At 42.6% G+C, this 27,322-nt stretch overlaps 1 protein-coding gene across 1 annotated transcript; it reads right to left on the minus strand.

The window, feature by feature from the left end:
• Window positions 1-2,593: 2,593 nt before the first annotated feature.
• On the minus strand, window positions 2,594-26,399 carry LOC123624641 (zinc finger protein 160-like). The gene is made up of 6 exons (XM_045532672.1): window positions 26,313-26,399; window positions 23,418-23,493; window positions 20,204-20,330; window positions 19,602-19,730; window positions 10,159-12,882; window positions 2,594-4,786 (listed from the first exon to the last, which is right to left on the minus strand). Exons 2-5 carry the CDS (start codon window positions 23,430-23,432, stop codon window positions 11,705-11,707), a joined length of 1,449 nt encoding a protein of 482 aa, XP_045388628.1. The 5' UTR covers window positions 23,433-23,493; window positions 26,313-26,399; the 3' UTR covers window positions 2,594-4,786; window positions 10,159-11,704.
• Window positions 26,400-27,322: the final 923 nt, after the last annotated feature.

Raw genomic sequence — 27,322 nt, forward strand, 5'->3', positions numbered from 1 at the left:
GCAATCTGGGAACAGAACCTACCAGGTCCCTGCTGTGCTCACTCTCCAGTGCTATGTCACTGTACAAACTCTCAGCAGCTCCCTGATCAGTTTGGAAGTCAGCGATGGTGGGGGCCCACTCATAGCTTGGGTGCAGTGCCCACAGGGGGAGTATGAAGCCCTAGGTTTCTCCCTTGCTGTTCTTCCCCACATGTGGATGCCTCCCCCAGGTACCTTCCATTCTTACCAAGTGGATCGTGTCATCACCTTCTCCTTGGCTCTGAATGTCCCCCATTGTTTCTCTGATGATTCACAATGTTCTTTCCAAGAAGGCCCATTCATAGGTGGGCATCCATCTGCAACATCCGATTCTTTCTTTTAGAGCAGCATGCATGGGCTGCTTCCAGTCTGCCATCTTGCCCCTCCCCCCCCCCAGTCTTCTAAATAAATCAAAATCAATGCTACTAGAAATACGGGAAGGTCATTAAGTAAATAAGGAAAGTTTAAAGTAACTTTTGCTATTTGAATAGACACTGATAGACCTTTTAAAATCTTTTGCAAACACTATACTACTGAAGTTAGTCATGCTTGGATATATATGAAAGTCTTATATAAAATATTATCAGTTTGCAGTTGCTAACTAGAAAGGATACATGATGAACAAATACAATTTATACCAGGAGTGCAGATAAGATTTAATATTAGGAAATCCATTGATGTAGTTCATCCTAGATATAAAGAGAAAAATACGCATACTCATGAGTACAAAAAATGGCAGAATTCAACAGGGATTAATGTTACATTTAGACAATAAACTAGGAATGTATGTATCTTTATTAAAAGGGCAGGTTATAGCCCTCATACTTCATTTGAGAACCACTAGCAAAACCCCCACTAAATTCATAAGTAACAAGGAGCCTCAGATCTCCTGTCTATAATACATCATTTTGGAGGAAATAGCCAAGATAATTTAAAAAAAAGAGGAATAAATGAGTAAAAAAACTGTAAGCAAAAGGGCAAATGTCTATCTGCAAATGATATATTTCTGAAAACACAAATGAAATAGTAGAACTCTAACACAAATTTCTGTGAACTAACATAATAGGTCACATAGGAACATTTGCAGACTTTATGTTTACAAAGTATAATCAGTTACAGTTGACAACGGAAGGTTAGGCTGAAGTTACAAAAGCATAAATTGAGATAGAATGAAAAATGATATAGATACAAAGGTCACATATTGCATGCTATTTATGTGAAATAGTCAGAATAGGTAAATCTATAGAAACAGAAAGCAGGTTACTGGTTGACAGGAAGGATTGAAGGGAGAGGGAAGTGGGGAGTGGCTGTTTAATGAGCACAGAGTTGCCATAAGGGTGATGAAATTTTTCTGAAACCAGATAGTGGTGATGGTTGGACAACACTTTGAATTTACTAAAGGTAAAAATGGACCATTTTATGTGTATTATTAATTTTAAAAGTTTAAAAATGAGATAATATATAGTATGTAATATCTAATATAATATGTAATACAAAAAACACCTAGTGTTGAAAAATTTTTAAATTGGGACACCACTAGGCTCAGCCTGCTCCAGTGCCTTGAGTTGCTATTTAAGAAAACTAAGCCTAATGTGAACAGTAAAAGGAACCTTTAGCTAAACCAATCAAAAACTACCAACTAAACATCGTACTAGGGACTTTCTGCTTTAACCAATTAAATATATTTTCTTTGTTTTGCTTCCATGAACACCTTATGAAAGTTTCCTCTCCAGCCCCCAGAGTGGACCACTAAGCCTTGTGGTCTGGTGCTGGCCCATTTGTGAAACACCAAATGCTCAGACTCTGCAAGTTTTAATGTGTCTACCTTATGTTTTAGGAGTTCGTGGCTGGGCATGGTGGCTCATGCCTGCAATCCCAGTATTATGGGAGGCAAAGGGAGCAGGATTGCTTGAGACCAAGAGTTCTAGACTATCCTGGGCAACATAGCGAGACTTGATCTCTACAAAAAATAAAGAAATTAGCTGGGTGTAGTGGCATGTGCCTACAGTCCCAGCTACTTGGGAAGCTAAGCCAGGAGGATAACTAGAAGACTAGAGTACAAGAGTTTGAGGTTGCAGTGAGCTATGAGCATGCCACTACACTGTAGCCAGGGAAAACTCTGTCTCAAAAAAAAAAAAAAAAAAAAAATTAAAAAGAAATCTGGTGAGTCCTAGTATAATGTTATCAGTCATAATTTTGGTTATTATGTTAAAATGCATGCATACAAATAACCAAATTTCCTTGTCTATTGCATCATTATAATAAAGTTTCATCAGATCTTTATGTAATGGTATATTAAGCCTTGTCATCCACATACAGTGCATTGTGATACGTTGTTCCTTTTCTGTAAGCTCTTCCAAGAAACTATAGTTCTAACTCAATAGTTTCTACTGTTAATTAAAATGAGATCTGTGATACATTCTGAATAAACCAACAGCAAAATGTAATGCCAAAAGTTAAAAGTGAAGCCTACTCAAGAATATGCTCTGTCCTGACCCGCAGGACTGTCAACGCGGACCCTGGAAGAGGGAGTGAGAATTGGGGGGACAAGAGACACGAGAAATGGAGACAAGACTGGAGTCTGATCAAGTCTCATTTATTGTATGCTGAATGGCAGGTTATATAGGTCAGCAAGGCGGGAGAGGAGAAGGCGGGGTAAAGACAAAAAGCAGCTGTTAAGCAAGGCGGGAAGCATCAGTTCCTCCCACGGTGGAGATAACTGTGCTGCTGCTTGTGGAGTGGAAAACTACTAAGCTCAAGGTCAGAGGCAATGCTGTAGCCGGGCCTCAAGGCTCCAGACAGGTTCCCCTTTTTTATCATTTTTAATGCCGAGAGGGTTCCCTCTGGGACTGCGCCTGTCTTAGGTTGTTGAGTCTTAGGAAACCACCCGTACCCGTCATCGGTCGATAGTCCTCAGAGCGACTAAGACCTGTCTTAGGTTGGTGTGGTCTAGACCCAATCTTACCCGTCTTTGGCTGTCCAGTCCAGCTCGCAGGGAGGTGGCTGACAATGTGTCATCTCTTATTTAAAGACAAGCATGAACCACCCTGTTCGTTCATCTCAAGGCGATGATAATGGACCTGTATAGGCTTAGCCTGAATGGCCTCAACCTGTTGTTTGATGAATGCCATGAGCTTATTAAGCAGCAAAGGTGCCAGTGTAAGGAGGAGCAGCAGGGTAATGAGGGGACCCAAAAATGGCAAGAGGTAGGGTAAGAGTCCACTTAATCCGGTCCAGAATGGGTTGGCCGCCATCTCCTTTCTGCGCCGTTCTAGGTCGTCTTGTAGTTGTTTAATCTTGTCTCTGACGACTCCAGATTTGTTTGCATAGAAGCAACATTTCTCCTGTAAAGCCAAACAGATGCCTCCCCGCTCTGCTGTAAGTAGGTCTAAGCCCCTTCTGTTTTGTAGCACTACCTCAGCCAAGGAGTCCATCTGGTCCTGTAGGTCCTGGGTAGTGTCTGAAAGGATCTGAACATCTGAGATTAGCTGTCTGGATAGTCTGGTGTATTGGGTGAGGGAGACGCCCAGGCCTGTAGCTCCAGATGCTACGGCGGTAGTTACTCCCAAACCTACAAGCAGCGGGATTAGCTGCACTGCTCTTTTGGACCTTCCTATGACGTGATCTATGGTAGGAATGGGAACAGGTTCGTCTCCAGGGATGATGTCTACGTCTGGAAAGAGGTAAGCGACTGCACACTTGCCTGTCCAGTTCCCAGGCAATAGGGTGTAAGCCCTATTACTACCACAGACAAAAACTGTACCATTTGGAGCACATAAAGGACCCGTAGCGTTAAATGCTTCGCTGCAGTTGGCAAAGCCGGCCATACCAATGTCTACCTGATCAGTGCTGTTGACGGAGAGGGAATAGACACAGGGGAAGCCAGAGAACTGTACGGGCTGAACTTGCAGGGGGAAAATCGGTAAACAAGACCTGTTCTCCGAATGGTAATCTGAGGGAAATGAAGAATAGTTGTTCTAAGGTACAGCGAGGGGAATGGGGTACGTCTGTCACACACAAAGCCAGCAGCCCTGAGCATAGGAAGAATTTGAAGCATTAAGCCAGGCATAAGTGGTTACAAGTATCTCAAAGGTCCGAGGGTCAAGCCCCACGTTGCCCCTGGCCTTAGGCAAAGCCAGAGGGTGATAATGGAGTTCAGGATAAGAACTTTTACGTAATTCCTCAATTTTCTTTTGTACTATGATCTCCCTAACCAAATCCTGTGGGCCGCCTCCATTGGAGACATGAACGGGGGGCGTTCTGTGCCAACACACAGGTTTTCCTACTTTACTGGAACAAGAGGCCTGTGCATACTTGTTCGTAGTCCCTAGGACCTGGGACCTGATCCCCCAATCACCTCCAAAGGTCCCTGAATATTTTCTCTCTAGGGTGGTAGTGAAGTATGTTTTGTTACCCGAGGTGCATTCCTGATATGAGGAATAACAGGAACTGTGCATAGCCTCATGGAAGGATGTGCACTCTGTGGGGCACAGTCCAGGACGCCCACTGTTGGAGGGGAGAGGTGTTGGTATTCGAACACACTCCCACCTGGGAGAGGTGGACTGATAGGCAGTATGAGTGCCACAAGCCACAGTGGAGATGACAGTGGTAGGTGGGGAGGACACATACCCTCTAGTGCAATCACAAGGCTTACCAAGTTTCTGTCGCAGTTTTTGAGCAGCTCTAGGGTCATCGAGACCAGCATGGATTCTGGGCATGGGGTAATGCAGGATTGTAAGCCACGGGAGCATTCTGACAGGAATCATCTCTGGAATAAGAGAGAAAGGATATTCTCAGGGAGAGGCTTCGTCCCTGGATTGTTTGTTATAGTCAACTTGTCTTACCAGCCGTTCCGGCAACCATCGGGCCGTGTCATGCTCCCGAGAAAAAAATGCAGGCCGAGCCCCTACCCCGGACCATGCCATGTGTTGTCCAATGGATCTCTCCATTTAACCATGGCAAATTGCTTTTGGGACTCAGGGTGCCAAAAGTGGTCTGCAGCGGATTTTCCATGGACATCCAATTTTAAAAAATTTAGAATAAAGAGAGCATGACTCAGAATGTTTCTAGGGGTGCCTTTTGTGGGGTACCATTCCCCCTTTTTTATTTTTTCAATGGTTTTTAAGGACAGATGGGCCCGTTCGACCATTCGTTGGCCCTGTGGATTGTAAGGAATTCCTGTAGTATGTTTTATTTGTAATTTAGAGCAAAATTCTTGAAAAGCCTTTGCCGTATAGCCAGGACCATTGTCTGTTTTAATTTGGTTGAGAATTCCTAAGACAGAAAAACAGTGTAAGAGGTGTGCTATGATGTTTTTGGTGGCCTCTCCTGTCTGAAGGGTTGCACATATAAATCCACTGTATGTGTCTATACATACATGTATGAATTTTAAGTTACCAAACTCTGTATAGTGAGTGATGTCCATCTGCCAAATCAGGTTGGGGACAAGGCCTTTAGGGTTGACTCCCAGGTGGGGGACTGGCAAGTGCGTCACACAAGTGACACACTGTTTAACAATTTGACGAGCTTGCTCCCTAGTTATTTTATACATTAGTCTTAGAGATTGAGCATTTAAATGATGTAAAGCATGAGCGGTTTGGGCCTGTTGCAGGCCTTCTGACACGACTGTGGCCGCAGTTTTTGTGGCTGTATCAGCTATCTCATTGCCTTGGGCTAGGGGTCCGGGTAGGCCTGAATGGGCTCTAATGTGTCCTAGGAAAAAGGGGGCTGTTCTCTTTTGAATGGGTCTTTGGCGGTGTAAAAATAAAGCAAGAGTCTCTGACACATGGTTGATTTGGGCCACAGTCTCTAGGAGAGGCACTGAATGAGCAAGATAAGCACTATCTGTATAAACATTGAGTGCTTGGTCTGGAAAAGCTGATAGGATGGCGATTAAGGCCTGCAGTTCCACCAGTTGAGCCGAGGTAAATTTGGTCTGGAATTTAACTATCTTGTCTGCAAAAGTGTAGGCAGCAACCCCCGTAGATGACCCATCAGTGAATACCAGCAATGCATCTTTTAGAGGTTCTGTACTAACAATACGGGGGAACATGAAGGCGTGCAGCTTGCAAAATTGGATAATTTTGTTTGGTGGGTAATGGTTGTCTATGTCCCCAGGATAGGAGGCACAGGCTATTGGCCATGCCACAGAATTTTGCAAGAGCCAATGAATCTGTGGCCGGGAGTAGGGCTGTATAATTTTTGAGGGCTCTATGCCAAAGTATTTACGGCTGTTTTCCCTTCCTAGAATAGTCAGGTCTGCCACAGCATCGTAATAGGGTAGCAAGACCTGGGAGAGGAGGGTAAGTGGATCCACATCATGGGATCATCTTGCCAGAATAGGCCAGTGGGTGTCAGTGCTGTATTGAAAAGAATGTCAAAGGCTGAGAATAATTTATGTTAGTGACAAATTGAGCAGCAATGGCATCCTCCACCCACTTGAGCGTGCTTTGTGCTTCCTTAGAGATTGACCTGGGAGACCTAGGATTGGGGTCCCCTTTTAAAATATCAAATAGGGGCTTTAGTTCACCTGTGGTTATTTTTAAATAAGGTCGGAGCCAATTTATATCTCCTAGAAGCCTTTGAAAATCATTGAGTGTCTTTAACTGATCCCTACGAATGACAGCTTTTTGGTTAATGATTTTTGGTCCATTAATCTGGAAACCCAGATAGGTGTATGGGTCTTGTAACTGTACCTTTTCGGGGGCTATTTGTAGCCCAGCCGTTGCCAACTCTTGTTTGAGTTGGGCAAAGCATTGTAAGACTTGTTCTCCTATTTGCCCTGCAATCAAGATATCATCCATATAGTGTATAATATACATTTCCTTCCAGTGATCTCTGACAGGCTGTATTGCTTCAGCTACATATTTTTGACACAATGTGGGACTGTTGGCCATCCCCTGGGGCAACACTTTCCAATGATGTCTTTTCATGGGCTCCCTAAAATTTGTGGATGGTATACTGGAAAGCAAATCTTTTCTGATCTGCAGGGTGCAAAGGGATTGTAAAAAAGCAGTCCTTAAGATCTATAATAATTTTGAAGTATCCCTGAGGGATTGCCACAGGGGAAGGCAGCCCCGGTTGTAGCGCCCCCATGAGCACCATGGTGGCATTCACAGCTCTCAAATCCTGTAATAGCCTCCATTTGCCAGATTTTTTCTTAATGACAAATATAGCGGTGTTCCAGGGGGAAGTACTTTCTGTTATATGCCCTGCTTTTAACTGTTCCTGCACTAACTGCTGGGCAGCCATCAGTTTGTCAGTACTCAGGGGCCATTGATCAACCCAGACAGGTTCGTCTGATTTCCATGTTATGGGATCAGCACACCTACGGGGTGCAGGTATGTCAATGGCCGAAATCAAAAATTTCCAAGGCCCTTTCTGTCTAACTGTCCTAAGGCTGGGATCGGCTGCAAAATGCCGTCTTCCTTTTTCCCCAACCCTTTTCCAGGGCTATAGCCCTGAGCTAACATCTGTGCAGTAACTATATCATTAGGACTGCACATCATGATTTTCATTTGGGAGAGCAGATCCCTGCCCCAAAGGTTAACTGGTAACTGAGGTATAATAAATGGCTTAATGAGGCCTGAGTTGTTTTCTTTCTCTCTCCAGGCGAGGTATTTAGAACTTTGTCTAGGGTTATTACTCTGTCCAATTCCTCTCAGATTAGTCATAGTCTCTGAGGTGGGCCAACTAGGGGGCCAATCCTCCTGCCTAATAATGGTCACATCGGCTCCTGTGTCTATCAATCTGGTAAATAACTTACCGTCTAACCATAAGGTTAGTGTGGGTTTTCGGCCAGTAATAGGCTGCACCCAATACACATTTGAAGACCCGAAGCCCTCAGCCCTTCTTGTAGGGTGTTGGCTTTTATTATCAGTGCTGACTAATGGCAGTAATATTATCTGTGCTATTCTTTCTCCCTGGAGAATGGTGATAATGTTGTTGACGGCTTTGGCCATAAGCTTAATTTCCCCAGTGTAGTCGCCATCAATTACCCCTGGGTAGATTTGTAGACCCTTCATAGTGACACTACTTCTTCCAAGGATCAATCCAAAGGTATCTGGGGGCAGGGGACCGTGGACCCCGGTGCCCAGAGCCTGGGCTCCCATCTCTGTGTGGGAGGTGGAACAGAGGTCCAGTCCTGCACTCCCTGGGGTTGCTCTACTAAGGTCTGAAATGGATTGTTGCTGCTGGCCGGGACAAAGCTTACTGCCCCAAAAGCTTGTGTCGGGGCCTGGGGCTGGCCCCTCATCCTGTTTCCCTGCTGGGGTGGCAGAGAGTTTCCTTGACTATCAGTTTTGGACCGACACTCATTGGCCCAATGTTTCCCTCTTTTGCACCTAGGACAGAGACCCGGAGTTTTTGTTTCGGCGTTCTTGTTGGGGGCCCCCCGGCAGTCCTTTGCGAAGTGCCCTGACTTGCCACATTTAAAACAGCCCCTTCTATTTTTATCTCTATTATTGAGGAAATCTTTTACTGTTTGTCCACTAAAGGCTCCTGCCATTGCTAGGCCCTGTTGATATGAGGGGCTGATATCCGAACAGAGGCAGATATACCCTGTCAGATCTGTCTTTTTTCTATACGGTCGAATTGCTGCCTGACAGGCCAGATTGGCATTTTCGAAAGCTAGTTGTTTAACATAATCTACACCAGCCTCAACATTACCAAAAATCCTTCCGGCTGTGGTCATGAGCCTGTGGACAAACTCCGCAAATGGTTCGTCAGGCCCTTGTTTGACTCCAGTGAGCGAAGCTCCTGGGTCCCCTTTAACGGGGAGCTTTCTCCAAGCTTTGGTAGCAGCTGCCTGAATTTGTGCAAACGGTCCGGGATCGAACTGCATTTGAGCCTCCGTGCTTGCATAATTACCGGAGCCGGTTAACATGTCAAAATCCCAGCCATTTCCCGCCTGGAAGTTTCTTTTAGCCGTCTCCCTGCAGTTTTCATAGTATTCTGATTTCCAGAGCAGATGATCCCCTCCTGAAAGGACTGCTCTGACCAGAGTGTTCCAGTCTGCCGGAGTGAGCCATTGTTCAGCCACAGATTCTAAGATGGCCATAGTATATGGGGCAGTAGCCCTGACAGCTGTTTTTAGTTCCTTTATCATGGTAAAATCAAACCCATTGTGATGTCTCCAAGCCTGTCCATCAGTAGTTTCAGTTACTAGAAAAGCCTCCATAAGGGAAGCATCCTCTCCCCTAGATATATATTTTTTCCCTTTTGGGACATGCTGTCCAGGCTGCTGAGGTGGGTGGACATGTCCTTGGTCATTCCCCAGATCTGCCATGCTCTCATTCCCCATTCTTATCTTTTGTAACCTAGCAACCAAGGCCTGATACTGCTCCTCTAGTTTTATCTGTTCCTCAAGCCGTGCAATGTTTTCTTTGAGTTCCTCTTTAGGGTCTATGGCTGCCATCACCGTGGGTGCGGAAGCCATGTTATAGGGAGGAGGGTATGAAACAGACGGAGGCCAGTCAGGATTATATTTTGCTGCCTCCTCTTCTATTTCGCCCCAGTCCACCTCTGAGGGATCAGGATTATTTTCATTATCATGTTTTTGCAGTTCCCTGCTCACTGGGAACTTTTTAGGCTTTGTACTGCACTGCAAACTCTTCCTCCTTACAGAGGAACATTTGGCCCCCTCCTCCTCTTTATTTTGTGCCAAAGGAACCTCCTGGGTACCCTTTGCCGGAAGAGCTTTGGCTCCTTCATCATCATTATTTAAGGAAATAAGATCTATCTCTTTCTCCAGCGGGGGTTCTCGGAGATCAGGTTTTGAACAGGATTGTCTTAATAAGTCTTCCGTTTGGGTGACTGCCGCCACTATCTGTGGATAGTCCTCCCTTTTGTCTATTAATTCCTTGATCAAGTTCCAATACGAAAAGGCTGTAATGGGAACATTTTCAGGCCCAAAAGTTCTGTAGTAATCTTGTAAGGCATCTCTTACTCTTTTCCATCTCTTTATATCAATGGTTCCTTCTCGCAGGAACCAAGGACAGGTGTCCTTTATGAAGTCAAAAAATTTAAGCAAGTCATAACCTTTAACCTTTACTCCTCGCGCCTTTAAAGCCTCTTTTAATTGTTTCACATAAATCTGATGCTGGCTGAGTTCTTGCCCCATGTTCAGACGCTTTCACTTACCTTCGGTTCCAACGCGGCAGGTTCCCGCGGCGGCTGAAGGACACTTTGCTCACTTATATCGCCGGCCTTTCTTTGCGTCTATTCCTCACGTTGGTCCCTCGTGCCCAGGCCCCACGTTGGGCGCCACTTGTCCTGACCCGCAGGACTGTCAACGCGGACCCTGGAAGAGGGAGTGGGAATTGGGGGGACAAGAGACGCGAGAAATGGGACAAGACAGGAGTCTGATCAAGTCTCACTTATTGTATGCTGAATGGCAGGTTATATAGGTCAGCAAGGTGGGAGAGGAGAAGGCGGGGTAAAGACAAAAAGCAGCCGTTAAGCAAGGCGGGAAGCATCAGTTCCTCCCACGGTGGAGATAACTGTGCTGCTGCTTATGGAGTGGAAAACTACTGAGCTCAAGGTCAGAGGCAATGCTGTAGCCGGGCCTCAAGGCTCCGGACAATGCTCTACTGGTACTTTTGATTAAACTCTCCTGACAAGTGTTTTTCTTCAGTATCAAAAAATAAGACTATTTCTACCACACAGTCAGTCCCAAGTAACCTATGTCTCTCTTCTCCCCAAATCATCACATCCTAAGGTCTTGGCCTGGTCTCTTCTAGGGTCAGTTGGTAGAGCATTTCTTTCCTTTAACCCACAGTGCCCTCTTGTCAGGAGAAATGCACGAAGAACCATTTTGAGTGACCATTTTGAGTGACATCATAGTTTAACATTATTCTTGGCTTCTGCCAAATGCTAATTCAGAAAAGCTTTAAAGAGCAGAGCCCTTCACCAGCAACATGGAAGTAAATGATTCTCACCTAGTAAGTAGGTCCTTCATCCTGTTGAGTCTTATCCAGAAACCACCTTGAAAGGCATGTAAGGATGCATAATATCAACAATTTTTTTTGTATCAAGCTGAATTTACTGAAAAAAGTAAAAAACAGGTATCAAAGGTCAGGATGAAAGTCATAAATAATAAGGTACCCTTTTCAATAAACCTCATATAATTGAGTAAAATATAACCTGAAAAAAAAACTGGCCATTTCCAAAAGTCCTGGGATCTTTGATATGTATCATACCATAGGTTTTAACATATTTTAACTTGTAATTGTCCTGCAGTATGTAACCTGAAAGGTTAATCATGGAGAACTAGAGACTTAGTTATTCTTCATAAGTCTTCCGATGTTCTGTATTTTTGAAACATGGGTAATAGCCTCATCATGCACTTTACAATTGTGTGGTGCATCAGAGATATATATTTTTGTGTCTAGTGAGTTGTGAAACCAGCAAAACTCCTTCATGACAGCCATTAGTTATATAATTCGTCTTTAATATGAACTCTCTAATGTCAGTTACTGCTTGAACTCATGAAGGCTTTTTATACTCATTGCATTTGTACAAGATTATGTCAAGAAGGAATTTTATGATGTTGTGTGAGGAGTGAATTTTGACTGAAGACTTTGCCACACTCATTACATTTGCAAAGTTTCTGTCCAATATGATGAGTTTTCTGATGTTTTGCAAGGTGTGAAGTCTGACTGAAGACCCAGAGTTATTTATTACATTTTTAAGGTTTTTCTCCAGTAAAAATTCTCCATTGATTTGCAATGGTTGCAGTTTTACTAAAGATGTTGCCAATTACATGACGTTTATGAGGTTTCTCTCCAGTGTGAATTCTCCAGTGATTTGCAAGGGATGCAGTTTGACTGAAGACTTTGCCACATTCATTACACTTGTAAGGTTTCTCCCCGGTATGAATTCTCTGATGACTTTTAAGGGCTGTTGTTTGATTGAACAATTTGCCACATTCATTACACTTGTAAGGTTTCTCTCCAGTATGAATTCTTTGATGAGTTGCAAGGCTTGACTTTTGACTGAAAACTTTCCCGCACTCACTACACCTGTAAGGTTTCTCTCCACTATGAATTCTCCAATGTACCGCAAGGCATGAATTGTGACTGAAAACTTTGTCACATTCCTTACACTGGTATGGTTTCTCTCCAGTATGCATTCTCTGATGTCTAGTGAGGTGGGGCCGCACACTAAAGGCTTTGCCACACTCATTACACTTGTAAGGTTTCTCTCCAGTATGAATTCTACGATGTCGTGCAAGGTTTGATTTATGATTAAAGCCCTTGCCACATACATCACATTTATATGGTTTCTCTCCAGAGTGGATTATCTGATGTATACTGAGGTGTGAGACATAATTAAAGGGTTTGCCACACTCATTACATTTGTAAGGTTTTCCTTTAATGTGTGCTTTTTGTTTTTGTGTGAGTAATGAAGAATAGTTGAAATCATTCCCATATTTATTAGAAATATGGGTTTTGAGCTTACAAGAAATTCTTGCGGATGCTGAAACTGAGGAACCATTGTTGATAGACTTCTCAATTTGATTACAGATTTTCCCTTCAGCTTGAAATACATTCAGTTCAGGTGGATGTGACTGAAAGTTTAATCCAAGCTGATTTTTAATAGGCTTGTTCCCAGTATCGCTTCTCTCACATTGGTCTCTACTACCAGTAAAATTCTCTTTTTTTGTCAAAGGCACTGCGTTGTAATTTTGTTCTTCATCTCTCCACTGAAACTCAAAGTCATGGATATTTTTCTGGGTTTCCCTGAAGCACAACTCTCCAATGGGATGGCTTTCATGTCTTTCCAACATCAGTGTGTGGAATACTTCTCCTGTAGCACTTTTCCCTGTTGGCGGTAATTCCTTGCTCACGCGTTTAGGAGAAATATCTACAAGACATAAATACCCATAGGTTTCCTATTAACTACAGATGGTAAATAAAGATTTAATATTGAAATTTATATTATAGGAAAGTAAAACGTATACTTCCTGAACATGATCTTCAAAGCTTTGGAACACAAAAGGAGTTTAATTCTTTAATAAAGAAAAGGTAATTACACGTAATTTAAATTAATTCTAGGGAAGCCTAGTTTCTAATATCATGATCACTCATATTGTACAAACATGTGTAAGCCTAAAATAAGTACTTTTCCACCGTTATGCTAATGTACACAACAATTTGCAGAAGATATAATGCTGTCTCATAAATGACAAAAAATATATATAGTTACAGTGTATTTACTGTACACAAGTAATTGGTAAAGGGCAGTACAATACACTGTATTGGTGAATAATCTGCAACAAACATCTAAATAAATGGTAATTCTGAATTATAAAACACTAACAATGAAAAAAATAAGATCAATAGAGCAACGTTAACAAATTCCCCATGCAGAACAGATATTTTGTGACATTAACAAGTGGTGCATATCAGTTGTATTGCATAACATATACTGAAAAATCATCTATATAGAATAATAAAAATTAATTATGCCAGACATGGTGGCCCATGCCTATAATCCCAGGTACTCAGGGGTCTGAGGTGAAAGGATTACTTATTGATCCCCTGGCCGAGTAGGCAGAGATATGATTGAGAAAACAAAACTAGACAAAAACTTTGGCCAAGGTCTATCTGTGGTCACTGTAGTGAAAACAAAACAATCCAATAATTAAAATATTAGTCATATGGTATGATTTTAAATGTAGAAAATAAACAACTATGGCATATTAAAATTGTGAGATTATGTTTCCTTGCTTCTTATACCAAAATAATAGTATTTCTTTTGCTGGCCCTGTATCATTTATAATCACATCACTAGACCTCTAAACACAGTGTCTGGAATAAATGAGACATGAAAAGTGTCATCAGCAAGATGACAGATTAGGAAACACCAGGTCCTCACAGCCTCATGAAGACACTGACTTCACAAAAATATTCACTCTAAAATATCTCTGAGAAGTCTAAGAACCAATAAAAAAGCTGCAGCACCCAAATGAACACCAAGCAATACAAAAAATTAAACCAAAAAGATAGGAAAGTCTGTGGGAATTTGCTCATCTTTCCCCTACCTCCTTCCTTCACAGTGCAACGTGGCTCCCTCAGTATTTTCTTCTTGGGATAAAAGAAGAGTCAAACTTGCATCCATTGTTCTGGCTTATCTGACATTTGCACAAGGGACTAGATTCTGTCTTGTCTGACTGGGATGACTGTTAGAAACAGTGGGATAGTTTGTATAGCAGCTTGGAGGTTACTGAAAATACACAGACTCTGGCGGGGTGGTTAGAGCAGCACATATTCTGCGTGCTAGGAGGGTTGGGGCGGGTAGGGAGAGATTATGGGCAGAGAAATACAACAGAAATTGAGGGCTTTCAAGATGGAACAGGAATAAGTATCTTGAGGAAAATAAAAAATATATAAGCAGCCACATATACTGAAGTAAAAGTACATACAAATGGCCAGGTTAGACATAAGCCCAGAAAAGGATTGAGAGGTCCTAGAAACTTACACTGGGTGGTTACTGAAGGTCTCCCCTGCATGACACTAGTTCATAAACACTGGGAGAGGTGGCTGTTTTGTCAGATGCCCAGAATAGAATGAAAGATTATAAGTCCTACAACAAGACAGGGCAGCATTGTCAAATGAAATAATAAATAAAACTCTCCAGAAAATGACCCTAAAGAAGCAAAGTTCTCTGAATTACTGAAAAAAACCTGAAACAGTTGTCTTAAAGACATTCAGGGAGCTAAAAGGAAACAGAAATACACAAGTAAAGAAAATTAGTAAAAAATATGTGAACAAAACATGAGTATCAACAAAGAATCAAACTATCAAAAAGAACCAGATCAAAATTTTTCTGGAGCTGAAAAAAATAAATTGAAAATGTTATGAGAATAATTCAAAAGCAGAGCAACTAAGAAGAAAGAATAAGCAAACTTCCAAGACAGCTCACTGAAAATTATTGAGTTGAGGAACAAAATGAATAAATAATAATGACAACCAAACAGAGCCTAACAGACTTTTGGTTTACTGAGAGCAGAACAATATATACATTACAAAAGAGAGGTTCAGAATGCTCATATGAAGAAGGAATAGCCAAAATGTTCCATATTTGAAGGAAACAAAAAAGGATTTACAAAGTCAAGAAGTTCAATCAACCCCAGCTAGAATAAATTGAAAGATATCATCACAGAGACACATTATAAACAAATGATCACAACTGAAGAAAAAGGAGAATCTTGAGGGAAGCAGGAGGAAAAGGACTTGTCATAATAAGAAAACTTTAAGATAATCTGCATCTCTCAGCAAAAACTTAGCAGCCCAGATGGCAGGATAATGTATTCAAAGTACTGAAAGAAAAAAAGTTGTCAACCAAGAATACTCTATTTGACAAAATTCTCCTTCAAAATTAAAGGGAAATGCAGAGACCAACTGTACCACATAATTATTAATACTATAGTTAATAACAATGTATGGTGTATTTGAAAAATCACCAAGAGAATAGATTTTAAGTGTTCCCACCACAAATAAATCATAACTATGTGAGATAATGCATATGTCTATTAGCTCAATTTTGCCATCCCCCACAATATCTATATTTCAAAACATAATATTGTACGTTAAGTATAAAATTAAAAAAAAACAAAAACAAAAAACACTGGCTAGGCACAATGGTTCACACCTATACTCCTAGCACTTGGGGATGCCGAGGCAGAAGCATCTCTTGAGGCCAGGAATTAAAGAGCAGCCTGAGCAAGGGCGAGATGCTGTCTGTACAAAAACCAGAAAAATCAGCCAGGCATGGTGGTGCGCACCTGTAGTCCCAGCTACTCAGGAGGCTGAAGCAGGAGGATCACTTAAGCCCAGAAGGTTGCAGTAAGCTATGGCGATGCCATTGCACTCTAGCCCCGGTGACAGTGCAAGACCTTGTCTCAAAAAAAGAAAAAAAAAAAAGCAAAAACCTCCTCAAAAGAAAAGTCCTGGACCATATGGCTTCAGTGGCAGGAGGGAGGGAGTGAGGAAGAAAGGGAGGAAGGGGGAAGGAGAGAAGGAAAGAATTAAAACTAATCACACTCAACTCTTCCAAACAACTGAAAAGGAGGGAATACTTCCAAACTCATGCTATTAGACTACCATTAGCTTGACAGCAAACAAGGCAAGGATACTACACGAAAAGGAAAGTGTAGAAAAATATCTCTGATTTCAGAACTAATATTAGGCTAAGTAAAAAAGGATCGAAGAAAAAAGATAAGAAAAATATGCCTGATTAATTGAAAACAAAAATTCTTAAGACAAAAAAAAAACTAACAACAACAACAAAAAAAGAAACAACTAGCAAATTGAATTCAACAGCACATTCAGAAAGATCATACACCATGACCAGGTTGGATTTGTTCTTGGAATGCAAAGCTGGTATAACATATGAACATCAACCCATGTAATATTGCACATTAACAAAAATAGGGGAAAAACACATAATCATCTCATTTGATACAACAAAAACATTTTTCAACGCTGCACACTCTTCCCTGATAAAAACAGTCAACACACAAAGAATACAAGAAATCTAACTCAACAACAATAAAGACCATCTTTTAGGAAAAGCCCACAGATAATATGATACACAATGCTGAAAGCCAGAAATCTTTTCCTCTAAGATCAAGAAAAAAACCAGGAAGCCCACTTTCCATATTTCTATTCAGCATAGTACTGGAATCCTAGCCAGAAAAATTAGACAAGAAGAAAGAAATTGGCAAGCAGTGGAAACAATGAAGTCAAACAATCTATGTTCACAGAAAACATAACCTTAAGTGGGGAAAACACTAAACATTCCACAGAAAAAACAGTGAAATCATGTATCTGAAAAGCAATTAATACAAGTCACCAACAACAAAAAACACAATTAAAAATTGAGGAAAACAACTGAACAAACATTTCTCCAAAAAGTGATAGACAAATGAATGACTAGTAAGCATATATAAAGATGCAAAATATAATATTAGAGAAACACAAAGAAAAACCACAATGAGATGTTACTTCAAACTCATGAAAATGTTTACTGTCAAAAAAACTAGAAAACACACAGTGTTGGTGAAAATGTGGAGATGGACAAGCCTTGTGCATTGTTACTGGGAATGTAAAATGGAGCAGAGCCTATGGACAAAAGTATCGCATTTTCTCATATAACTCCAAATAGAATGGCCATATGACCTAAAATTTCAACTTTAGGGTACATGTCCAAAAGAATTGAGAATAGGATCTTCAACAGCTATGTGTAAACCCATACTTATAGCAGTACAATTCACAATAGTAAAGAGTCAGAACCAACTCAGATGTCCATCGGCAGAGGAATAGATAAATGGAATATTATTCAGCCTTAAAAAACACAGAAATCCTGATATATACCACCATGCTGATGAACCCTGAGAGCATTACGGTAAGTAAAATAAGCCAGTCATAAAAAAACAAATACTGTGTGATTCTACTTATGAAGTATGTAAGAAACTTAAATTCATACAAAGAGAAACTAGAATGGTAGTTTCCAGGGGCTGAGAAAAGAGAGAAATAGGAAGAAAAGTAGAGTCTAAATACTCACCAAAATCAATTGAATTTAAATTCAAACAATAAGAAAAATATGGTATATATTAATTTTGCTAAGCTCATACAATGGAAAATATTAGAAAAGTTATATGACAAAATGTACAAAACGGGCCGGGTGTAGTGGTTTAGGCCTGTAATCCCAGCGCTTTGGGAGGCTGAGGCAGGAGAATCACTTGAGCACAGGAGTTCAAGACCAGCCTGAGCAACATAGCAACACCGGTCTCTACAAAAAATACAAAAATTAGCTGGGTGTGGTGATGTGCCCTATAGTCCTAGCTACTTGGGAGGCTGAGGCAGGAGGACTGCTTGACGCTGGGAGTGGGAGGTTGCAGCGAGCTATGATGACATCACTGCACTCTAGCCTGGGCAACAGAGCGAGATCCTGTCTTCCCCCGAGCCAAAAATAAATAAATAAATAAATAAACCATTTATTTATTTATCTATTTTTATTTATTTATTTTTCTGTACTTCAGTGGATGCAAACAAAAAATTTAAAAATTAGCCAAGTGTGGTGGCATGCACTTGCAGTCCTACCTACTTGGGAAGCTGAGCCAAGAGGATTGCTTCAGCCCAGAAGTTTGAGGTTATAGTTACCTATGATTGCCCCACTGCACTCTAGCCAGGGTGATACTGCGAGACCCCGGTCACTAAAACAAAATAAAATGAAATAAAAGAGCCTTACACACATGAGGCTGTGTGCTTGAAAAATGTTTTCCTTAAGAGGAACTTCTACACCATTGATTGCTGGCTCAGAGGAGATGATCATTAATTAGTACCTGTGATCAACACTGTCATGGTGTCCTTCCAGGGACACCTTTGTGATGCTCCTGAAAAAACAGAATGACAAGTGGAAACACTTATCAGTCAGGCTCTCCTGGTACTTTCTACCTCAGTGCCCTGGGACATGCTGATAATTCTGTTCAGGATTTCAAGGGGCATTTCTATATGTAGCAGGCTAACATTCAAACATTTTAGTCAAAGTCTTCTCTTTCATCAATTTTCTGTTTTCATGTAAACTCACCCCATAGGAGAGTCCACAAAAGCATAACCTATAGGTGGGTTATCACAGCAGAAAAAAACACAAGACCTAAAACTGTGACTATCAAATGCAATTACCAGAAGCAAAATCACACGAACTTAAGAGAATACAAAATCAAAATGTTTTTTACATCCAAACAGAAAGAACAGTGGAAGAGAGAGAAAATTACAATATATGGAAGATCAGATTTTGAGGGATTGTAACAGGAGACTGTGTGTGCTGCTCATAGACCCTAAGCTAAGAGCCTGAAAGAATGAGATACACTCCCCATGCAGGACTAGGGATCAAAGAGAGGAGACCTGTCAACTGTTGTCACAGTTCTGCTGAGTAACAATCTCAGAATATCAAAACCACTCCTGTGTTCCACACACCCACGAACTATGGCAAAAGCAGAGGAAAGAAATGGCTGAGGAACTCAGCAGGCAGAGAGGGCTCAAGACAGCTCCACGCAGTTTCTGGGACCCCAGATGCAAAGGAGGAGCAGCCAATGAGTCCCATCTCCTGACTGGGTCTTACAGGTGCATGAAATGGGATGGAACATGGACAGCTCCAGGCGTCAGGGCTATGGAGGCCTCTGCTCTGATCTACATGGAAAGTGAATCGAGCATCAAATGGAAACAAGTACAGAAGAGACCCAAGGGAGAAGGGACCCTTTGTGAAATGACCTTCCCCAGACCCTTCGGAGTGAAGGAATCAGAGAGGTCATAGGAGCCACATGACAGAGTGCTGTCCATCACGGTAAGGACTTTCTGTTTGTCTCTGTTTGAGCTGCAGCACCACTGGGGGGTTAAAGGATAAATTTTTACATGTCTGAAGAATAAAGTGATAAGTGGGAGAAGTTTAAAATTTCCTTTGAGAGCTCACAGGATATAAACTTTTGTTTGCCCACATATCCTTCCAACTTGTTGAGAGATTCCCAAACACTATTTAATGGTGCGGCTTCCACTATGCTCATCTGAGTGAGCTCTTACCTGTGATCACACTTTTGACACGTTCCCACCGTTTCTGTTGCCTTCCTATTTTCACTTGGCTCTCCACAGACCAGGGCTTCTCTCCTGTTTCCAACATGGAGACAATATTCAGGCCACGAAGAGAGCATCCTGCTTGTAAAATGAAAGAAACGTGATGTATTCTGGATTTTCTAGAATCCCAGCCCTGTGTTTATGTGAGAACAGAGGACATTACAGATGCATCTAGGGAATTATTCCACAAATTTATCCACTGAGTGCCTCCTTCTGAAAGCTTAGCAAACACTGTAAAATGCAGATATCTTGTTTTGTTCCAAGAATCAAAAGCATAAGGACAGAAAATAGGGAACTGGATGTTTTAAAAGTTTGCTCTAAGTTTTGATATATATTTCAGCTCTGGAATTACCACTGCTGTATCACAAAAGGTGAACATCTGAAGAAGGGGGATGCTTAAAGTCCAGATGCCGCATTAGGGAACTTTTTGTTCCTGAGTCAACAAGGCTTCGATCTCAGCCAAGCAATGCAGGGCCTCCAAGAGACACACAAGATCAAATGCAAAGAGACATAAAGGCAGATTCCTGACTTCTGGAAGACATTTTTCTCACCCAAAGAGGCCAGGTTCTTGTAGTTCTCCAACATCACGTCCCTGTACAAAGCCCTCTGAGCAGGGTCCAGGCATTCCCACTCCTCCTGAGCGAATTCTATGGCCACATCCCTGAATGTCAAGTGTCCCTAAAATGGAAAACACATTTCACCAAGGTATCACCTTCACACAAAATGAGGAGAGGAGAGAAATCAAGTATTGATTAAATTAGAGTGTTCTGACATTCACATTGAGGTAATTTTGGGGCAGGTTTTGTCTGTAATTGTGTTTTATTGTACTTTTCCTTAGGAGATTACACTATCCTCTAAGTCAGTGTGAATTTCTCAGTTTTGTGGACAATATAAGAAATATACAAATAAGAAGTAAACACAGGGTTATCTTCACAAAAGTGTTCAATAATATGTTTGACACACCAAGTGATATTCAGTATCTGGATGAGCTAGAATACAAGGAGTGTCTTCAGAGATGACAAAAGCTACAGTGGCTTTACAGAGAGAAAAGTCAGAATCTAAAAACTATTATGATAATAGCAATAGGAATGACTAACATTTTTTGAAGACTTCCCATGTGCGAAACACAATTCTAAATGCTTTATATGTACTAACTTGCAAAATAACATAGCCCACGATAGAAAGGTCTGTACTAGGAGACAACTACACCACAGATGCTCTGAGAAACTGGCCACAAATCAAAGAACAAAAAATGGCCAAACAAGCACCTGAACCAGGTATCAGGGATTCAGATTTGAACATAAAGAAATCACCAGTTAAGTAACAGATACAGCTTCAAAAGTAGGCCGGGCGCGGTGGCTCACGCCTGTAATCCTAGCACTCTGGGAGGCCAAGGCAGGCGGATTGTTTGAGCTCCGGAGTTCGAGACCAGCCTGAGCAAGAATGAGACCCCGTCTCTACTAAAAATAGAAAAAAATTATATGGACAGCTAAAAATATGTATATAGAAAAATAAGCCGGGCATGGTGGCGCATGCCTGTAATCCCAACTACTTGGGAGGCTGAGGCAGGAGGATCGCTTGAGGTCAGGAGCTTGAGGTTGCTGTGAGCTAGGCTGATGCCACGGCACTCTAGCCCGGGCAACAGAGTGAGACTCTGTCTCAAAAAAAAAAAAAAAAAAAGTAAATTGGCAGAGGTTTATGTAATGGAGAAAACATAAAACAAGTTCACTAAGAAGAACCTGGAACATCATAAAAGGTGACGGTACAGACACACACAAGCATGCACATAGTATGTTTACTATTCTTATTACTATTAACTCAATAATATAGTTTAGAACAAATTTAAGACCATGGAAAATATTTAACATAATTTCAATTTTACAAATAAAAACTTATTTCAAATGCTAATATCTCTTTGATATAAACCATGGATTTACCCATCCATGCATACATCACATATCCATACACTTAAATTAACTTTAGTTAGCAGATTATCAGGAAAAGCCTAGAGTGGACACATCCCCAGACAAAGCTTGAGAGGTCTCAAGAATTTCTAGCCAGGCTGTTTGGAGAGTATCCTTCCTGAACAAAGCTAGACACCAAAAATGGGTATTTGCTTGATTTCTCAACTGCTGAAGTACTCATAGAAGATAACAAGACAGACAAAGAGAAAAGAAAACATGACTAAAACAAAGGAACAAATTAAATCACCACACACTGACATTAAAAAAACAGAGATTTATAAATAACCAGACCAAGAATTCAAAATAAGAGTCATAATGATGCTTATTCAATTGAAAGGCAGCATACATAGATTTTATCTTCAGAAAATAAAAGCGATGCATGAGCAGAATGAGAATAACAACAGACAGAAACTACAAAGAACTCCTACGTAGAAATTCTGGAGCTAAAAATAACTGAATTGTAAAACTCAAAAGGTGGGTGCAAAATCACACTTAACCAAAGAAAAAATCAGTGAGGAGGAAAAGAAGCAAAAGAAAACAAGAATAAAGAAAAATGAACAGAGCTTAAGGGCCAAATGACACCATCAGTGGCAACCTACACATTATGCAAGTCCCAGAAGGTGAGAATGGGACAGAAAGCCTGTTTCAAGACATAATGGCCAAAACTTCCCAAATTATAGAATATTTGGACATACAGACTCAGAGCTTAAGGATATTCAACTAGAATAAATCAAGAGACCTATAACCAAGATCATAATAAAACTGTTAAAATTCAGAGAAAAAGAATAAATCTTAATAGCAAGAGAAAAGCTAAGTGTCACATGTTTGTACAAGACTTGCATTGACTCTCAGCAAAGAATTGATGACAGTGGTTCCCCGCTGAGATGTGAGGGAGGGTGGAAGGCTGGACAGGAAAGGGGATGTTCTACATCTTACGGCCCAAGTGCATTGTTGTTCAGAGTTTTACTATAAAACAAATATATCGATCATGTAATGTCTAAAATAAGAGAAACACAATGTGTAATAAACATGCAGAACAGGCAATATGGACCAGAGGAGTCAAGTGAGAATATGGCTCTCTAATGACCAAGAAGTTCTGCTCTAATGTCTGAGCAAAATTCTAACCATTTCTACCTGAAACACCTGCTGCATGAGAGTCCCAGGAGGAACACCACAGTCTCCATGGGATGAAAGTGCTGAGACTGATCTAAAGAATCTCCTATAGTCAAATATACTGATTTCCTATTTTAAAATCAATGATAAAAGAAAGCATCCTCTATCACTATTATCTGTGTTTCAACTTTCCATTCCATCCCAAGTCAGAGGACATACTAACTCACTAGTTTAGCTTTCAATGCATGACAAAAATCAGGCTAAACGTATTTCCCCTTACTGGTCTTCCTTTCCAGAACTTAGCAAGTAATTATGCACATTAATACATGACTTCCATGTGCAGCTTCTCTGATCCCGGTCTACAGACAGCTGACAGTGCATCCTGATATGGGTCCTAAACAATCCCTGCTGCTCAACAGCACTGACACCACAGAGCTACGACCCATCTCTAACCCACGTCTGGGTGTGAAGCCCTTCCTAGGACCGTGCCCAGTGGAGCCTCTTCACAAGCTCATGTCACTGGGTCACGGTGAGATGGAATCTCAGTGGAGATGAGAGGGACTGAGGCAAGGCATGGGTGACCGTGAGCAAACACAACAGGCAGGACGCTTCAGAGTCAGAGAAGATCAGCAACCCCAGGGCCCAGCATTTCAGAAAGGAAGACAGAACAACACAGACAGCACTTTACCTGAGTCAGAGCCATTTCCGACTCCTTTGCTTTCCTCTTCCTAGTCTTCTGGGCTTCCTCCTCACATATGGTGAATCTGTAGAAGGCAATCCTAAATATCAGAAATATGCTGTGTAATGCTCAGATTCAATGCAGCCCCTTCCTGTGCCACAACCAAACATACAGAGAAGACTTCAACCTATAGAAACCAGGTCCTCTGCTGCCCACTGTACCATGAGAGATGTCTGAAAAATAAATTCCTATAGGAAGATGAACAAGTGAATTTTTGACCTTTTTTCCAAACTTTCCCTCCTGGTGAAGTGACCCCCGCCTTACTACAGCAGAGGGGAGCTGAGCTGGACTGAGCTTCCCTCCAGGGCACAGACCTGGCCCTGACAAACCTGATGCATCACCCCTGCATGGATCACGGGCTGAGCTCAGCCTGACCAAGAGTGTGACCCCATCTCTACAAAAAATAGAAAAATTAGCTGGGCGTGGTGGCACTTGCGTAGAGTCCCAGCTACTCTGGAAGTTGAGGCAGAAAAATCGCTTGAGCCCATGAGTTTGAGGTTGCTGTGAGCTATGATGACACCACTGCATGCTAGCCTGCTAGCCAGGGTAACAGAAGGAGACTCTGTCTCCAAAAAAAAAAAAAAAGCAATTAATGAAAAGACAAAAATGCAAATCCATTAGAAAAAGAGAACAAAAGCACTTCTAATGTTCCTTTTTAAAGCATGTTGCAGTAAGCTATGATGACGCCACTCCACTCTACCAGGGGTGATGGAGCAAGGCTCTGTCTCAACGACAAAAAGGCACCATGTAACAAAGACCCAGTCACTTGTTCCCCCCTTCACTCCGCGACTCCTCACCCGATCTGAGAAGAAAGCAAGACAACTAAATGAGTCAAGTCACTGTCCTGTGGCTGAATGGGAATTGCAAATAGAAGCTAGACTACGACACCAACAGTTACAAAATGCACCAGTCTTACAGAAAGGAGTTTTGCAATTCTCATTCTCATTTGTATACTTTATACAAATTTCAAATTTATTATTATTATTATTTTTTTTTTTGAGACAGAGTCTCATTTTGTTGCCCAGGCTAGAGTGAGTGCCGTGGCGTCAGCCTAGCTCACAGCAACCTCAAACTCCTGGGCTTAAGCTGATCTTCCTGCCTCAGCCTCCCGAGTAGCTGGGACTACAGGCATGCGCCACCATGCCCGGCTAATTTTTTCTATATACATATTTTTAGTTCTCCAGATAATTTATTTCTATTTTTAGTAGAGACGGAGTCTCACTCAGGCTGGTCTCGAACTCCTGACCTTGAGCAATCCACCTGCCTTGGCCTCCCAGAGTGCTAGGATTATAGGCGTGAGCCACCGCGCCCGGCCTAAATTTATTATATTATTTATTATATATATTATATATATTATATTATTTATTATATTATATAGAAAAAAATCAGCATGTCACAACTTAACCATCATATCCAATCATCTCAGCACTCATCTGAACCCAGGGTTCTCCTCTTTCTTCATTATGGTGTTTCTGGCCCTCATTCTGTACATATTCATCGTCACCTTCTCTCTCTAGCTCTTTTGCTTTTTTATGTTTCTCTCTGGGGTTCTGCTTCTCATTTTGTGCCCCCTTCTCTTCTGCTCTTTCTCCACCTCTTCCCTCTATTCCTTCTCTTACTCCTGTTCTGATCCATTCTGGAAACGTGTTTCACCCTTCGTTCCTCTCTCTCCCCAATCTTTTCATTGTCCCCAATCTATTCCTTCTTACCCATCTCTGCTCCCCCTCTGCTCTCCCTGTTAAACTCCCTCTTCCCAGTTACACCCCCTTGTGCCCACTCTCTGGCACCCCCAGGTCCCTGGGCTTCCTCCCTGCTGTGGTTCCCCCTCTGCTCTCCTTTTCACCAGGGGTCCCCTTTAGTTGTCCCAGAACCACACCGCTCTGTCTGCCCTGGCTCCAAATCATTTGTCCTCTCCCCCAACTCTGTCTGAGGTGCCTCCCCCTTTGCTGCCCTCTCCCTATTTTGCTGTCCTTCATGTCTTGGGACATCGACCTTTTCTCTAAGTTTCTCCAGTTGCTTCCCCGCCCCCGCCCCCCGCTACTTTCTCAGCTGCTTCTTTCACTCTTACTGTCTCTTTGCAAATCCCTCCTCCACCCTCTACTATGCCATCTGTTTATGGGTCTCCCTTATTCTTTTTTTCACTTCCTCAGTTTTTCTATTTCCCCTCAGTCTCTCTCCTGATCCCCTTTGCCCACACATTCAAAGGGAGGGGGGTGGAACAAGATGCCCGAGTCCCGGAAGAGCACGTTTTCCAGCGGGGAGGCATTTGGGACAGAACAACACTGAGAGTCACAAGAAAGGCCCAGTCACCTCCCGCAACGCAGGATCAGAGGAAGCGGTGACTGTCACCGAGGACCAGGAGTCCTGGGAAACAGAAGTCGGGCCCAAGGAGGAAAGGGCGGGGATGAATTAGGAGAGGGGTGGGCCATGCAGAATCCCAGGAGCGGGGAGAAGACCGGGTTTCCCCAGGACTCTGGGGCTGCGGCGCTGCCCTCCAGCGGCCGACAAGGGCGAGGCTTGGGGGACCGGAAGGGCGTGAATCCACCTCGCGCGTGAGGGCTTTACGTGGCCTGGAGGGAGTGGAGGGGTCACTGAAGGGCTTTAAGCAGGGACATGGTGCGAAAGGCGGTGTCTCCAGGGCAGAAAGACCGGGGACAGGACCAGCCTCAGAGCGATTTTTAACTCAAAGGGAAGTGGCCAAGGACTCTCACTGGGACGCCTGAATTTACTCGGGGTGGAAGGAGCGGTGCGGGGATTTCAAGGTCCCTACGGCCCCTAGACCCGGGGTACACAAGTGCTGGGGTTTGCGAAGCGGAGACTTAATCTAGACAAAGGGAAACTCACGGGCCGCAGCATCGCCTTCCCTCCGCGAGATCAACTTCCGGGTCGGGGATAAACTGCGCACGCAGGAGACGCCAGGCCTGGGCGGGACCTGCGGGAGTGGGCGGAGCCTGAGCGGGGGCCGGCGGGAGTGGGCGGGGCCTGAGCGGGGGCCCGCGGGAGTGGGCGCGGCCTGAGCGGGGGGCGGCGGGAGTGGGCGGGGCCGGCGGGGCCGGCGCTTCTCGAGGCCTCGCGCTCTGGCAGCGTCGGGTTTTCAGCGTGAAGCAGACTAGATCTTCCTGCAATGCGGGAACAACTCAGTGATCTAGGAACTAGGGTCTTGCTGCGGGAGAGCAAAGTCTGTTGGTGATTGGTTCCAGGAAAATTCCTGTTATTCAAATTAGTTTTAGCAATTTAATTTAAAAGCCTGGAATTGCCTGTGAAGGGGATGCAAACTAGAATGGAAAATACAAAGCTGTGCGTGGGCTGAATGTGCCATTTCAGCCAGTTAAAATGAGCAGAATGTCCTGGCATGGCATACAGATGACTACAAGAAGGTATATCGGCATTTCTGGGAGGAGGCGCAGGGTACCTCTCTTTCACCCAGGCTGGAGTGCAGTGGGGTGATCATATCTCACTGAGGCCTGCAACTCCTGGGCTCAGGCCATCCTCCTGGGTCACCCTCTCTAGTATTAATATCTGGGAATTGTGCCACCAGGCCCTGCTAATTATTTTTTGTAGAGACCAATTCTCCGTATATTACCCAGGCTAACCTCAGAATTCCTGGCCTCGAGTGATGCTCCTGCCTCAGCCTCCCAAAGTCGTGGGATCGTGAGTGTGAGCCACCTTACCCAGCCATTAGCACGTTATTTTTTTTAAAGATAGCATCCAGGATAGAATTTGCCATCTTCACAAGGTAGATTGTTCTGTATTATGCAATATTGTTAAGTAGCTATGTTGCTGAGAAAGAACTTTTAGTCTGGACTTCCAAGATCTCAAGCAAAGGAATGAGTTGATTGTGGAGCTTTTCATTA

This window comes from Lemur catta, chromosome 19 (genome assembly GCF_020740605.2).
Source record: "Lemur catta isolate mLemCat1 chromosome 19, mLemCat1.pri, whole genome shotgun sequence".
NCBI lineage: Eukaryota > Metazoa > Chordata > Mammalia > Primates > Lemuridae > Lemur > Lemur catta.